This window comes from Puma concolor, chromosome E1, assembly GCF_028749965.1.
Source record: "Puma concolor isolate L17-30 chromosome E1, mPumCon1.1.hap2, whole genome shotgun sequence".
Lineage (NCBI taxonomy): Eukaryota > Metazoa > Chordata > Mammalia > Carnivora > Felidae > Puma > Puma concolor.
Genome location: NC_141680.1, coordinates 62,628,795 through 62,643,918, shown reverse-complemented (window position 1 = coordinate 62,643,918; position 15,124 = coordinate 62,628,795). Strand labels below are relative to the sequence as shown.

Sequence of the window (15,124 nt, the reverse complement as noted above, 5' to 3'; positions counted from 1 at the left end):
GGACGCCCACGAGGCGCTGAGCCTGGGCCTGTGGTGGCTGGAGGTACGCCCGGCGAGGCCAGACACGCTGGGGGGTAAGGCGCACACACCCGGCTGCCGGAGCCCACCCGCAGCTCCTGCCGGGAGGAGGGACGCTTAGCCCTGCCCCACAGGTGAGGAAACAGGCGCAGAGATTGTGGAGTTTGCTCAGTGGCCCAGCTAGCCTGTCCTCGGTGGTCCACGAAAGCTGGATGGGCGCCCGCCCGTGACCCAGCAGCTCCGCCCGATACCACACCCGGGGGAAGCAGGCGCACCTGCGCGCACACACACACACACACACACACACCTGTGTGGAACTGTCCCCAGCAGCAGTCACCATCCGGAAGCCACCCAAGTGTGCGTCCACACGGGCCAGGTGTGTTTGTGGGCGTCTGCACACAGCACAGTGCAGACGTGACTCTTGGGAAGGGCCCTCTGGGGTCCCGTTAATGTGAGAGGGTCACCGATGGTGATGAAGTGCGATCGGGGTGCCCGCAGTGAGGAGTTGGCAGAGGCCGGCTCCTGACCTGGCAGCCGATCTGCAGGTGCTTAGCTAGGTAAGGGTTCCTCACGCTGCCCGCTTAACACCGGCGCTGTTTATTGTGTGGATGCTGCCTCTCGCTCAAGTTTACTCCCGCCTGGGCCCCACCTCAACCACCACAATGGTGGGAAAGGGCGAGGTGACCCCAGAGGAGGGCAGGTACCCAGGCCGTGGTGAGAGAGTGAGGCATCAGGGCTGGGATCAAGACTGGGGGTCACAGGTGACATCCTAGGCAAAGTGTCAGAGGCGGGGTCAGAGTGGAGGTCAGGGGCAGGGTTTGGAGGTAGGCATCAGAGGCGGTCGGAGGTGGAGGTTGGAGTTGGGGGCTTGGCAGCAGGATTTCTTCCGGTCTCCATACCCCACACGCTCCCTGCCCGCTGGGTGGCTCTGCCTGGCGTCCCCAGAGGAGGCAGACAGCGGCCAGCAGCACCCACCAGGCTCAGCTTACGCTCAGGTCACAGCGGCGTTTGCCAGGGAGCAGGCAGTGCCCGACTCAGTGGTGGAGAACAAAAGTCCCCAAAAGATCGTGAAATCAGGGGGTGGCACAGGGACTCATTCTAGCAGGGCCTGATGGAACCGGGAAGGAGGCGGACGTGCTCTGCCCTCAGGGGAAGGGGGGCCCTGGGGGGCCGGAGGCACAGCCGGTGGAGGAGGCCAGGGCGTCTGGGATGCCGTAGGACACCTTCCCTGGGGGTCCTCCTGGGCTGTCAGCGCTGGGCCAGTTTGGCAGGGGCCGTTTCACGGAGTGTGAGGCGTGGGTGGCCTTGTCCACCGTCCCTGCGGCTCTGGGGCTGTCCACCTCCCCCCGGCGGACGGCCAGGGCCCTCACCAGCTGGCTGGCCAACAGGAGCTCCACCCCTTGGACCGCCACAACCACGATGGCGTAGGCGCCCGCGGCCCGCACGTTCCTGCGCAGCCAACGCCGGAGAGGAGGGCCACAGCCCTCCAGGTGCACCACTCTCCGAGCGGCATCCTCGTCCAGGCGCAGGGCTCCAGAGCCACACTGGTCGTTGACAGAGGCTCCGTCTTCCCTGGGGTGGACGCAGCAGGAGGCAGGAAGGCTGCAGGCCTGGACCCCCGGGGAGCTGCAGTTAAAGTACCTGTAAGGGCGGGCACACCTGGGCGTCAGTCTGGAGGGCACACGCAGACACACAGATGCGTGCACGCCCGCACACATACTTGTGCACACACAGTACCCAGGTTTCCGGAGCTTATCCCAGCATCCAGTAGCCCTGCGCACATGCAGGCACCTGTAAAATCTCGGCTAGAAGGGACGTATTTGGTGACAGGGTTCAAGGGGAGACAAGCTCGTGAGGGGGGGAATGAAGACCACCTCGCTCGGTGGGGGCTGCTGAGTTGGTCTGAACAGGCAGGACTGGAGGGGGCAGGTGGGCGGAAGCCTGCGGGGGGTCACAACGGGGAGTGAGGGGCAGCACTTGGGAGGAGCTCGCCAGGCGGGAGGAAGCTGCTCTCCTCACGGCCCCCGCCTCCGGGCAGCAGCCCAGTGTCCCCGGCCTCTGACTGGGGTCCAGGGTCCTGTGCCTCCAGGTCACCCCCCTTGCCCTCCCTCACAGGCCTGCTCTCAGCTCCCGGAAGAGTGGGCCTCACCAAGACAAGGACTCGAAAGCCGGCAGGATAGGTGGCAACGTGACCCCACAGGGGCCCGCCACCAATCCAAAGTCAGACACAGCCCGCGAGTGAGAACACCCACATGGATGCTTCTGGAATGCCCGGCATGTTTGAGTGACCGTTGGATACAGATGGCTGTTTTTCAAGCCTCTGTATGGCTCTGTCTCTCATGGCCGGTTGTCCTCAGGCACAGCGTAAAAAATACACTACACCGTGTTCCTAAATCCATGCACACACAGACGCATGCTCGCACACGGACACCGGCGTGCACACGCTGTTGAGGGAGAGCCGTGGAGTCCAGAGCCGTGTCCCCAAGTAACCTAAAAGTCATTTTCATTTGACACTGAGATGTCCTGTACGATGACCTTCACAAAAACACCCCCAAAAGTGACTTTCTGACTCTGCTGGCTCGATCTCGGTCCACCTGGTCCTGGTCCACGAGAGGGAGCAGAAACACGGGCCCAAGAGTGTGTACGTGCACGTGTGTGTGCATACATGCAAGTGTGTCCACGTGAGCACGTGCATGAGTGAGTGTGCCCACGCGAGCGAGTGCGCGGCCCGGTCTGCTGGCCGCTGGGGACCGTCCCTCCCCCTTGGGCCTGGGACTCACAGGTTCCGCGTCCAGTCCCGGTAGGAAGACGCCCCGCAGCACTGCAGCCCAAGCTGGATTTGGTCAATAAGGAAGCGCAGGCCCGGGTCATCCTGATAGTGGGTGATGGCCGCACGCAGGGTGTGCTCCAGGCCATCCTGCAGTGGGCCCCAGAGGGCCACCAGCAGGGCACCCACCACGGCCTCCAGCAGCAGGAAGGCGACGAGACCCCCCGAGAAGCAGCGGAGCAGAAACGCGCTCTCACACAGGGCCCCCAGGCAGCCCGCCAGGCTCACCGCACTGACGGCCAGCCCCCCCAGTACCAGTCCCAGAATGGGGTCTTCGGGCAGGGCCGCCCCCCAGACGCTCCCCAGAGACCCCTTGACGGCCAAGCCCCAGAGCCCGATGGCCAGGGCCAGCAGACCAAGCAGAGAGAAGAGGAAGTTGAGCAGGAAGGTCAGGCACTTCAGGCAGCTGATTCCCAAGGGGAGGGAGGAGGCCGGGCCTCCCCCGGGGCCTGCCCTCCAGACCCGCTCCTCTTGGGGCACCGGACCTGGACGGCTTGAAGTGAGCGGCCCCTCCTGGCACCCGGGGTCCTGCAGAGGAGGGAGGGATGAACAGGGAGACTTCACCAGCACGATGCGATAACCAACAGGGAGGTGGCCTCCTCCTCGCGGCCAGGGGTCAGAGCCCGGCAGCGGGAAAGAGGCTGGACAGTGCACAGAGAAGGGGGTGCTCAGAGACCCTCGGAGGCCGGGGACGTGGTGGCCTCCGGGCTCGTCGTGTTCAGCCAGGCGGCAGAGGGGACGGTGAGGGCCCACCTCCTTTCGAACAAGGGCTGCCTGTACCCTGCCAGTTCACGGTCCAGACTGAGCAAGGGGATCCAGAGAAGCAGCCGTTCCACCAACACGCTCCTGCCCTTTATCTCCCCCCGCCCACCCGTGTGATGAAGGATGTGGGTCAGGCCCCCTGACTTTCCCGCAGCGCAGGCACGGGGCAGGCAGCCGGTTACCCCGGGTTTGGAAAAGCATCTGTGTGGGTTGGTCTGTATGTGCAGTGGAGAGAGGGGCTTCCCCACCTAGGCCAGGGGGGTGGGGGCTGTCAGGCAGAAGGGCTGGCCCAGGGGACTGCCCTTTCTGCTCCCCCCTCTGAGACCAGCCCCACTGTCCCAGGATCTGCTGGGCTGGTCCCACTGTCAGAGCACAGACGTGGTACCGGGCCTACAGCTGTAGGAGGCAGGCTCCCAGGGCAGGGAGAAGGGCGGCCTGAGACCAGGGCTCTGTAGGATTCAGGGCCCTCCAGCAGGACATTCAGCCACCCTCTGGGGCACTGGCCGAGCCAGGTGTGGACTGTCGGGAAGTGCTGACCCCTCCCCTGACCCCACATCTGACTCTGCATCAAAACCGCATCCGTGGGGCGCCTGGGTGGCGCAGTCGGTTAAGCGTCCGACTTCAGCCAGGTCACAATCTCGTGGTCCGTGAGTTCGAGCCCCGCGTCGGGCTCTGGGCTGATGGCTCAGAGCCTGGAGCCTGTTTCCGATTCTGTGTCTCCCTCTCTCTCTGCCCCTCCCCCGTTCATGCTCTGTCTCTCTCTGTCCCAAAAATAAATAAACGTTAAAAAAAAAAAAAAAGACTTAAAAAAAAAAAAAAACCAAAAAACAAAAAACCTCATCCGTTATGAACTTGGAGCTGAGGAGAAGAGAACTACTTATCAGCCCCTGAGACCCCAACAGTCAGTAGGAGCAAAAGGGCAGGTTGCTGGCACCAGGTTGTGGGGGGCAGGGGGGAGCAGGAGGGGGGAAGGGGGCACCAGGGCAGGTAAGAAGGCCAAGAGGCTGGTGGGGGCGTAGTCACAGGTGGAGGTGGATGAGCAGGACAAGAGGGAGGTCCCGAAGGCCCCAGTGGGCACCGTCCCCCCGTTCCCAGAGCATGGACGCAGCCACGTCAAACACAAGGCAACAACAGGAAACGTTTCGGAGCTGGAGCAAGGTGCGGGGTGACGGTCGGGTGCCTGATCAGTAACCCCCCATCCTAAACTTAGCTCCTCACGGGCGCCCACCTGCTGGCTGGTCCCAGCACACCGCAAGGCTCAGGGTGGGGGTGAACCCAGCCTGTCCTCCCAAGAGCCTTGGGGGGGGGGTGGAGACACCTCCAATCCGGGGCTGAGGCCAACAGGGCACTGGCTTACCTGGACCAGCAGGGGGCTCTTTTCCCCTTCCTCCATTCTCCAGCAGGACAGGTGCGCTGGGCCCCTGCCTGGCCTCTCTAGCTGGGACGCAGAGCTGGTGCCGTGTCCTCGGCCGGTCTGTGAGCTGTGCAGTCGGGGCCGGCTGAGCTGTGAACCGAGCTAGGAGGCCACAGTCATGACCAGATCATGTGAGGCATCACATTTTAGGGCTTAAGGCAGCCTCTGCTTGTTGAGACGGAGAGCCTCTGTGGATTCCCTGAGGCTCTGTGCAGGCGTGATGTGGGTCGGCTGCCACCTCGTGGTGACCGCTGCAGGCCCCCAGGGTGGGCCTCGGCCTGGCAGGTCGGCTCCGTCAGTTCACCCAGGGAATCAGACCCGCGAACTGGTTCCCAGGAACAATCCTGGGAGACCCGCCAGCAGCTAGATGCCAGGTTATCCTCCCGATTCATTCACTGCAAGAACGAGGCCGTGTCTACTGGCCAGATCACGTCCCTCCTGGTTTTGAGGTACGTGGGCTCCCCACTCCCTCTGAGTTTGTCTTCTCAGGGGCAGGACTGTGTTCACCGTGTCCACTGGGCCCTAGAGCTTGGACGAACCCGGGCCATGCAGCTGCTGTGCAGACAGGGTGCTGTCTGGCCCTGTACTTCCTGGCCCCTCTCCCTGGCTTGGATGGTGGGGGGAAGCAAGGCTCAGAGCAGATGCCCACCCGATACCAGTGCTTTGACAACACGGGCGCATACCTCTCCACGCCTCCCTCCCTCCCTTGTGATGTGTGGGATTATGATACGAAGGTGAGTCCTTGGCTCGCAGGGATCTCTGGAAGTTGGGAGAGCACATGTTTCCATGGCAGGAGAAAGTTGGGGGGCCTCCTCCGGGGCAGGTATGCCACAGGCCCTGCTGTCTTCACCATCCTCTCCTCTGGTGTTTCTTGGCTGCTTCGGTTTGACATCCAAGCCCCCCCCCCCCCCCCCCCCCGTCTTACAGTCCAGCAACATGGGCTGCCTGCCAAGCACTCAAGTGCCCTTGACCTTTGCCATCCCCTGAAATCTCCTCCCTGTGTCCAGTTCCAGACCACATCCTGCCCAGCGAGCGGAGGCCTCCCCTCTCCTGGGCTTTTGGGGGCACTTTTCACTTCTAATGTGCTCCTTTTGGCTTCGTTTTGTAATTATCTGTGTTCCGGCTTCGTGTTCCCATGTGACAATCACGCAACTGAGCCCAGTCTACGTTCCCGACCTGCAGGACCGTGAGGCAAACGAGTGGCTGTTGTTCGAAGCCGCTAAGTTTTGGAAGAGTTTGTTTCACCCCATTACCATCACAATGGATTTACAATAGATACACAATCCTACGACAGATAACTGTCGCAAGAGACCACGAATATATGTCAGGGACTGTCGGAGCCCTGGCGATACGGCAGTGGAAAAACTCAACTTGTCAGCAGGAAGCGGAAGTCCCAAAGTAGGCGAATAGATACGTGAATATATGTGATTTTATATGGTCGCCAGAGTTATGAAGCCAGGAAAGGAGGCAGGAGAGTTGGGGGAGGGGTGTTGTCTTACCTAAAGTGCTGAGGGAGAGCCCCACTGTGAGGCATCTGGCCCCCAGGTATGTCCTGAACTGCAAACAGGGACTCAAACAAATACACATGCACGCATATTCACAGTAGTACTATTCACAACTGCCAAAAGGTGGAAACAGCCCAGGTGTGAATCCGCGAAGAACAGATAATCCAAATGATGTGCTCCATCCACCCAATGGAATGTTAGCCACGGAAAGGAACAGAACTCTGACACCTGCTACAACATAGCTGGGCCTTGGAAAATTCGCGCTCAGTGAAGGAAGCCAGACACAAAAGCCCACACTGTAGGATGCCGTCGCGTGAAATACTCAGAATAGGTAAGTCTGTAAGGACGGAACGAAGATCAGTGGCTGCCAGGGGCTGGGGGAGGGGGATGGGGGGCTGCTGCTGAATGGGGTGGGGTTTCCCTTTGGGGGTGATGGGAATGTGTGGGAACCACAGAGGACGTGGTTGTACCACATTCTGAAAGCACTAAATGCCCCTGAATTGTCCACTCTAAAATGGTTAACAGCATGTTACGTGAATTTCATTTTTATTTCATTTCATATCATTTCATATTTTAGACAGAGAGAGTGTGTGAGTGAGGGAGAGAGGTAGAGGGAGAAAGAATCTTAAATGGGCTCCATGCTCAGCACGGAGACTGATGTGGCTCGATCCCATGACCCTGGTCATGACCTGTACTGAAATCAAGAGTTGGATGCTCAAGTGACTGAGCCACCCAGGCACCCTGAGAATTTCATCTTAATATATTTAAATCTGGGGCGCCTGGGTGGCTCAGTCGGTTGGGCGGCTGACTTCGGCTCAGGTCATCTCATGGTGTGTGAGTTCGAGCCCCGCATCGGGCTCTGTGCCGGCAGCTCAGAGCCTGAAGCCTGCTCCAGATTCTATGTCTCCCTTCCTGCCCCTCTCCAGCTTGCACTCTGTGTCTCTCTCTCTCTCTTTCAAAAATGAATAAATGTTAAAAATTTTTTTTGAAATTTCCTTAAAAAAAAAAAAAGAGGTTATCAACTTAAAATGAGGCAAATGGGCCAATGGCCTTGTACGAAGAGGAAATTGGGACACACAGAGGGACACCAGGGATGCCTGAGCACAGAGGAAAGACACAGCTGTCTGCCAGCTAAGGCGGCCGGCCTCAGAAGAAACCGAACTTGGTCACCTTGATCTCAGGCTTCCAGCATCCGGAACCATGAGAAAACAGATTTAAGTTCTCCAGTCTGCGGGATTTTGTTACGGCAGCCCTAACAAAGTGAAACGACCACCACAGAACTTTAAAGAGTCAGTGTAATAGGGGTGTCCGGGGGGCTCAGTCAGTTAAGCGTCGAGTTAGGCTCAGGCCATGATCTCATGGTTCATGGGTTTGAGCCCCGCATCGGGCTCTGTGCTGACAGCTCGGAGCCTGGAGCCTGCTTTGGATTCTGTGTCTCCCTCTCTCTCTGCCCCTCCCCTGCTGCTTGCTGTCTCTCTCTCTCTCTCTCTCATAAATAAAGATTAAAACATTTTTTTTTAAATTTTTTTTTCAACGTTTATTTATTTTTGGGACAGAGAGAGACAGAGCATGAACGGGGGAGGGGCAGAGAGAGAGGGAGACACAGAATCAGAAACAGGCTCCAGGCTCTGAGCCATCAGCCCAGAGCCTGACGCGGGGCTCGAACTCACGGACCACGAGATCGTGACCTGGCTGAAGTCGGACGCTTAACCGACTGCGCCACCCAGGCGCCCCTAAAACATTTTTTTTAATGAATACGTTTGGATAGAAGAGAAGCAAAAACACCAGAGGCCATTCTGTAAAAGAGGAGCAGGAAATAGAAGGGTGCGTGTTGGTAGAATAAAACCCAGTACCTTGATCTTCCAGGCAACCCTTTCGGCTCTCCCTCCAGAGTTTGTCTTGGATCTGGACACTTCTCAGCCTTCGCTGTCACCCCGCTGTCCTCTGGACTATGGCATCAGCCTCCTCACCCGTCTCCCTGCTTTTCCCCGCCGTCTCTTGTCCATTCAGCTTCCGGAGAATCCTTCTGAAACATAATGGAGAGCATGCCTTCTTTGCTCTCTTCCCCCCAAAGGCTTCCTAACTTCTATTTAGAATAGAATTTAAAAGCCTTTCCATGTCTCACGTGATTCTTCCTGACCCAGCCCTCCCCTGCCCTCACTCATGGTACTCCAGCCACGCTGGCTGCTTTGTTGCTTCTGGAGCACCCAGCACTTCTCAGGTCGCCGCCGGACCTTTGCACATGCTTTCCCCTCATCCTTTCACTCTTCCCTCAGATACCCGTATCGCTCACTTTACCTAGGACCCGCTCACACGCCATCTCCTTAGAGAGGTCTTTGTTGACCATCTGCTTTCAGATAGCCTCTGGGCGCCTGGGTGGCTCAGTCCGTCAAGCATTCGAATCGTGATTTAGGCTCAGGTCACGATCTCACGGTTCATGAGTTGGAGTCCTGCATCAGGCTCTGACAGTGACAGTGTGGAGCCTGCTCGGGATTCTCTCTCTCTTTCTGCCCTTCCTGTACTTGTGCTCTCGCTCTCCTTCTCTCTCTCTCTCAAGAGAAATAAACAAACTGAAAAAAATAAAAGTCTCTATCACCCTCCACCCCCTCCCCTGCTCTGGTTGTCCATTACTGGACATCGTATACCTACGTGTATACCTACAACCTGCCTCCTGCTGGGAAGACTCCCCCAGGGGATCTCTTTCTGCTCTATTCCCGGCATTAGCTTAGCCGAGCCACACACAGAGAAGACACTTGAAAAGTTATCTGTTGACAGACGGAACAGGGCAAGCTCAAATGACTGTTGAGATTGAGATTCTAGAACAGATGGTGGTGTAAACGTTGGTATTGGAGCAGTAATAACAGAGCCGGGGAAGGTGGGAGGTGCCGACAGGGAGGAAAGGAGAGTGGCAGTCCCCTGAACTTTCCAGCACAGGGGATAAATACAACCTGAAGCTGAGCCACGGGGTTAAACAACACGGATTCTGGCCTTTAAAAGTTTTCATAACGCTCCCCCACAGTCATGGGCAAGGTCAGCCACGGACTTTGCAGGGCCCAGTGCAAAACAAGGAGGGGCTCCTAGCTGAACATTATGCCCTTGGCAGCTGACCGTCGAACCCAGCACGGGGCGGGGCCTCTGGGCCAGTCGGTGGCCCGTGAGGCTGGCCCTGGCGGCACAGTTTAGAATATTACATCTCTGGGGCGGAGAAATGTTGACCTTAAATACAGTTTAAATTCAGTTGTTTCTCTTCTGCCGGATTCCTGGCAATACCTTTTTTCGTTTTTCGTAGCATGAAAGTGTGACGTTACCTTCCTGAAATTATTTCTCTGCATGCTACCGGCAAGACGGAGGGCGTGCTAGTTTCCTCAATTATCAGCCAGCAGGGATGGCTTCTGGGTGAGAGTCGGACTGTCTCCGCACGGCCCGCGCTTTCAGAAAGCAGCGCGTCCCCGGGGCGTCCTTCCCGCCTGCCGGGCGGGGGCCCTGGCCTCCGCGCGCGGCTCCGAGGCGGGCTCCGGGGCCGCGCGCCTGCGCATGCGCGGGCCGTTGGAGGGCCGGAACTCAGTTTCCGGGCTGCGCTGCCGGCGGAGCGCGTTGGGCGAGGCGCCGGACGTCGCGGCGGTGGCGGCCGGCGGCGAAGCTGGAGCGGCGGTGGCGGCGGCGGCGGGAGGCCGGGGCTGAGGCCGGGGCCGGGGCTGCGAGGCCCGCGGGGCGGCAGGCGGCGGCGGCCCGGGGCTCGAGCCCGGAGGCGGGATCGGCCGCCATGGCCGAGAGCATCGTGAGTGGGGCGACAGCGCGAGCGGGGCGCCGGGATGAGGCAGCAGATTTACCGGCGCGGCCTGTGGGGCGGCGGGGTCCGCCTCCCGCCGCCGCCTCCCGGCCGAGGGCTCGCGCCGTCCCCGCCCTCCCGTCCGTCCGCCCGTCCGCCCCTCCCCGGCCGTTGGCGACGCGGGCCGCGCGGGCCCCGCCGGGCGGGCCGGGCCGGGTGCGGGGCCGCGGGCCTTCCGCCACCACGTCCCCGGCGCGGGCCGGGCTGCGGGGCAGGGCTGCGGGGCGGCGGGCCCTCGGAGCCGGGGCGCGCCCCTGCCCGCGCACCGGGCCCCGGAGGTGCCGGCTCAGAGTTCCGGCGAGGAGAGAGCTCTGTGTCCAGATGGGCCTTTGCGGACGCGGGGTGCCGGGCGGGGGGCGCACGGCGGCTCGCCGCCTCCTGCTCCTCGGTGGCAAGGACAGTTTGACAGCTACCTGTTTGAAAGGGGACGTTTTAGAATTTGACTTGTGACCAGGAATTAGGAATTGGCATGCCCTCCCCCCCATCCCCCCCGCCGTGCCCCTTAAAGAAGTCAGTGGAAACGAGGAGGAAAAAACAAAACAAAACCAAATCGGAAAACAAAACAGTTCTACCTTTACTTGTAGCAAGTTCCCTCTCAGAAGTAAATGTGGCTGGAAAAAAATCAACAGACCAGGTGGACAGAAGAATTTTGGTTAATGTTAAGGAATATTTGGGATTTCTGGGGGGGAAGCAAAGCAGTATTGGGTGGCAGGTACTATTCCTGCTTTAGTGGAGTGATGGCTTCTGCAGTTTGGCTGGGGGGTCCAGACTGGCCTGGATTCTCCCTTGTGGATGTCTTGGGTCTACAGGAAGGAGCTCTGGAGTTGGAGGCTTTCCTCTAGCCCTCCCTCAGCTGCCACGCAGGCCCCCTGGTGTCTCCTCCATGTTTCCCATGGACGAGCAGAGGGAACAAATGCCCCAAGAGAAACCTAAGAGAAGTTGACTCTTTTCTTGTTTTAAATGTTTTTATTTTTGAGACAGCGTGAGCTGGGGAGGGGCACAGAGAGAGGGAGACAGGAATTGAAGCGGGCTCCACACTGACAGTACAGAGCCTGACGCGGGGCTAGAACTCCGGAGTGATGAGATCATGACCTGAGCTGAAGTCAGACGCATAGCTGACTGAGCCACCCAGGCGCCCCTCTTTTCTTTTTTTTTTAATTTTTATTTTTGAGAGAGAGACAGACAGACAGACAGAGCACCAGTGGGGGAGGGGCTGGGAGAGAGGGAGACACAGAATCCGAAGCAGGCTCCAGGCTCCGAGCTGTCAGCACAGAGCCTGACTCAGGGCTCGAACTCACGAACCCGTGAGATCATGACCCGAGCTGAAGTTGGACGCTGAACCGACTGAGCCACCCAGGCACCCCGTCGGTAACTTCTAAGAAAAGGATGAGAATCAGCATTCAGATCTACTTTCAACCTCTCTTTACTGTCATACTTTTAGTTCAAGTAGCCACGGACAAACATGTTTTAGAAAAGGACATTTTTCTACTGGTGCGTGTAAGGCTAGGTGAGAAACTGTGGGTGTAACTGATTTTTATCTTGCTAATGCTTGGACTCTCCAAGAAGTGTTCCAGGCTCGTTTTTTTCTAGATAGTGAAACCTAAGTTAGCAGGAGGCTGTGTGTCTCTGCCTCTCCTTGTGTATTCTATTTTGTGGCCTGTGTCAGAGACCAAGCTAGAACTTCCCTCGGTACAAATTACGTTTGTTGGAGTTAAATACTGGGTTTAGTTGAGAAACCTGGACTCTGCCCTGTTGCAATGATCAAATAGAAAGACTTCTTAAGCTTCAGAACATTCCAGAAACATGTAAGCCTGGCCTTTAGCTCAGAGGTGGAGTGTCAGGCTCTTGTTCCGAAGTGAACGGTCAAAGGGAGGGTCACAAAATCTCCCACAGAGCAACGCAGCTCTTGTTAACGTGCCACAGTGTTGCAGACAGATTTCGGGAACAAATGGAAGTATTTGCTGCCCGTGCTGTGCATCGTGGAAACGTTTTTCTCGGTGTTCAGTCCAGAGTGAAGTGGAGTAGAAATCAAAACTCAAAAGAATCTGTATTTGCGCTCCTCACTGACGAGGGAGAAAGTTGAACAGATGTAGTTAAGCAAACAGAAAATGTTTTGTGCTCTTAACAATTGGGATTTCTTAAGAGTTATTCAAAACAAAATCTTCAAAATGGAGAACTGTGGAGACAAAGCCTTTTCAGTCAAGTGAAAGTAGAAAATGAGACAGTCCAGCTACTTGAGGAGAATCTAGATGATTCTTATTTTGTTCGAAAGTAGCAGGCAGTAGATCAAAAGCCATCGTGGCATTTTGTTGTGAATCAGTGAAAAAAAATTTTTTTTTCAACGTTTATTTATTTTTGGGACAGAGAGAGACAGAGCATGAACGGGGGAGGGGCAGAGAGAGAGGGAGACACAGAATCGGAAACAGGCTCCAGGCTCCGAGCCATCAGCCCAGAGCCTGACGCGGGGCTCGAACTCACGGACTGCGAGATCGTGACCTGGCTGAAGTCGGACGCTTAACCGACTGCGCCACCCAGGCGCCCCCCAAAAAATTTTTTAATTAAAATTCTGTTGTTGGTTTTTTTTAAGATTTTATTTTATTTTATTTATTTTTTTTAATTTTTTTTTTCAACGTTTATTTATTTTTGGGACAGAGAGAGACAGAGCACGAACGGGGGAGGGGCAGAGAGAGAGGGAGACACAGAATCGGAAACAGGCTCCAGGCTCTGAGCCATCAGCCCAGAGCCCGACGCGGGGCTCGAACTCACGGACCGCAAGATCGTGACCTGGCTGAAGTCGGATGCTTAACCGACTGCGCCACCCAGGCGCCCCTAAGATTTTATTTTTAAGTGATCTCTACACCCAACGTGGAGCTTGAACCCACAACCCCAAGATCAGGAGTCACACACTCCTCCAACTGAGCCAGCCAGGTGGCTCCAGTGAAAACCTTTTTTAAAAACAATGGCTTGTGACATTTTCCATGTGTAAAGGGTTCTGTTGTTTGTTTGGTGTGTGTGTGGTTTTCTGTACGGGGCACAGTGCAGAAGTTGCTGGGAGGAGAGTGCACCGGGAGCACTGGGTGCTGTGCTCCTGCCCTTTCCTCCTGTCCCAGGTGTCCCTGGGAGCGCTGTCCGTCTTGTTCCTGGCAGGGCATGTCCTTTCACGCTCCCTGACTAAGGCAGGCACTTGGAAGGTGGGCCTTGCGTGGCAGCTCGCTCCCCACCCCCCGCCCCCCAAGGACTTTGATCAGCATAAAAATCCAGTCCTAGAAAGTGGTGCTCTTTGTGTGGCCTTCCAGGCCTGCCAGAAAGATATTTTTTCTTAAAACCCTGCCAAGCTCACTGTGGTGTTAAACACCTTTATTTCTTTTCTTTTAGTCTCTTTATTAAAGCTCACAAATTGGAAGGTTTCCTGTGATTCTTTTAGATCACTCTACTTTTTGTGTACGGATTCTGGAACACGGTGAGATCTTTTTTAAAGAACCTGGCTGGCTGTTCATGGTTCATGGAGGAGTTTTTTCTTGCTGTTGTTTGTTGTTGTTTTTGTAAATCCGAAGAGAAAAATGTTAAGTGTTTCAGATATCTTCCTTGTGAATAGTGGTTAAAACCTGAAGTGTTTCTCTGAGTGAAATGGCAATGGAGTTTCTTCCCTTGTGGTGGTGAATCTCCTCTACCTCGGCTTCATCTTTTGAAATACTGGGTTGGGTGTTGCCAGGGGAAGGGTGAGGTTTGGCTCTAAGTTTCGGTGACCCAGATGCTGAGAGACTGCAGATGTTAGTTTCAGTGGTAGGTCGGGAGCTTACTCATCCATGTGGTGACCACCTTGTTTCATTTGTGACAGATAATCCGTGTCCAGTCCCCGGACGGGGTGAAGCGGATCACAGCCACGAAGAGAGAAACAGCCGCAGCGTTTCTGAAAAAGGTAGCTGTGGCCTGGGTGTGTCCTCCCTCCCCTGCTCTTTTGCTCCCTTCCCGTCTGTGCTGCCTCTTCCCTCCTCCTCTCCTGATTCTGCCCACTCCCTAGCTCAGCCTCTGGCACTGCTTTTCTCTGTCATGACGGATTGGACTGACCCGGCGTCAGATCGTGTCACAGCTGACCATTGCTTACACTCGTAGGACCAGGGGGCCGAAGATGAGTGGAAAAATAGTTCACGGGACTGGTGTTTACGAGAATGAAAAATTGGAGAGTGAAAGACTTCAGCTGTCCACCAAAGGAGAGTTGTTAAAAACACGTATAGAGTGATCCACTTTGTTCCTAGAGACTTAGAGCCACGTGCACAGATGTGTTGGGTGAGCACAGAATGTAATGGGAAAGAGCACAGCCAGATTTAAGAAGGGTCACCCAGGGAGGAGAGTGGCCCTTGCTTTATACCCCACGCCAGAGATTGGCAAACTATGGCTCATGGGCGGACTAATTTTTTTCCCCCTCGGCACGCTGATTGCATTTCCCTGACCTCCTATTTCTGTAAATAAAGTTGTATCAGAACCCAGCCACACTCACTGGTTTATGTATCGTCTGGCTACTCTTGAACTCCAACAAGGAGCTGAGTAGTTGTGACGGACACCATATGGCTTGCAAAAATATATACTTTCCTTTAGGGGAAAAAGTGTGCCCACCTTTATACATTCTGTGTTATTTGAATCTGTTGTGAGCAGATGTTACCTTTGTAATAATAAATATTGTTTTTCATTTTCATAAACAGAAAAGGTTTCGGGGTCATAGAGTGTTAGAGCCAGGGGAAATCTTAAGTGTCATGTAGTCTGATCTTTTC

At 56.4% G+C, this 15,124-nt stretch overlaps 2 protein-coding genes across 5 annotated transcripts in view; one reads left to right on the top strand and one right to left on the bottom strand.

The window, feature by feature from the left end:
- Nucleotides 1-599: 599 nt before the first annotated feature.
- On the bottom strand, nucleotides 600-10,032 carry TSPAN10 (tetraspanin 10). 3 transcript variants are annotated; one of them, XM_086685587.1, is made up of 5 exons: nucleotides 9,835-10,032; nucleotides 8,380-8,552; nucleotides 4,965-5,111; nucleotides 2,799-3,373; nucleotides 600-1,659 (listed from the first exon to the last, which is right to left on the bottom strand). In XM_086685587.1, exons 3-5 carry the CDS (start codon nucleotides 4,998-5,000, stop codon nucleotides 1,164-1,166), a joined length of 1,107 nt encoding a protein of 368 aa, XP_086541713.1. In that variant the 5' UTR covers nucleotides 5,001-5,111; nucleotides 8,380-8,552; nucleotides 9,835-10,032; the 3' UTR covers nucleotides 600-1,163. The 3 variants fall into 3 exon arrangements, with proteins under 3 accessions (XP_086541713.1, XP_086541715.1, XP_086541714.1); XM_086685589.1 differs by having other exon boundaries at nucleotides 8,380-8,549; XM_086685588.1 differs by lacking the exon at nucleotides 9,835-10,032 and adding an exon at nucleotides 8,825-9,104.
- Nucleotides 10,033-10,118: 86 nt separating this feature from the next.
- NPLOC4 (NPL4 homolog, ubiquitin recognition factor) overlaps nucleotides 10,119-15,124 on the top strand; it is a 62,614-nt gene continuing 57,608 nt past the window's right edge. Inside the window, exons 1-2 of one of the 2 annotated variants that reach the window (XM_086685581.1) lie at nucleotides 10,119-10,304; nucleotides 14,194-14,274. In XM_086685581.1, coding sequence (XP_086541707.1) covers nucleotides 10,290-10,304; nucleotides 14,194-14,274 — 96 coding nt within the window. In that variant the 5' untranslated portion in view covers nucleotides 10,119-10,289. Of the gene's footprint in view, nucleotides 10,305-14,193; nucleotides 14,275-14,468; nucleotides 14,643-15,124 lie in introns of those variants that run through there. The other variant, XM_086685582.1, reaches the window with a different exon arrangement.

Coding starts and splice junctions, on each gene's coding strand:
- TSPAN10 (XM_086685587.1), bottom strand. CDS start 5,000: ATGGAGGAAGGGGAAAAGAGCCCCCTGCTGGTCCAG. Junction 3,374..4,964: donor AGAGCCCCCTGCTGGTCCAG/GTAAGCCAGTGC, acceptor CCTCCTCTGCAG/GACCCCGGGTGCCAGGAGGG. Junction 1,660..2,798: donor CGGGACTGGACGCGGAACCT/GTGAGTCCCAGG, acceptor CCGCCCTTACAG/GTACTTTAACTGCAGCTCCC.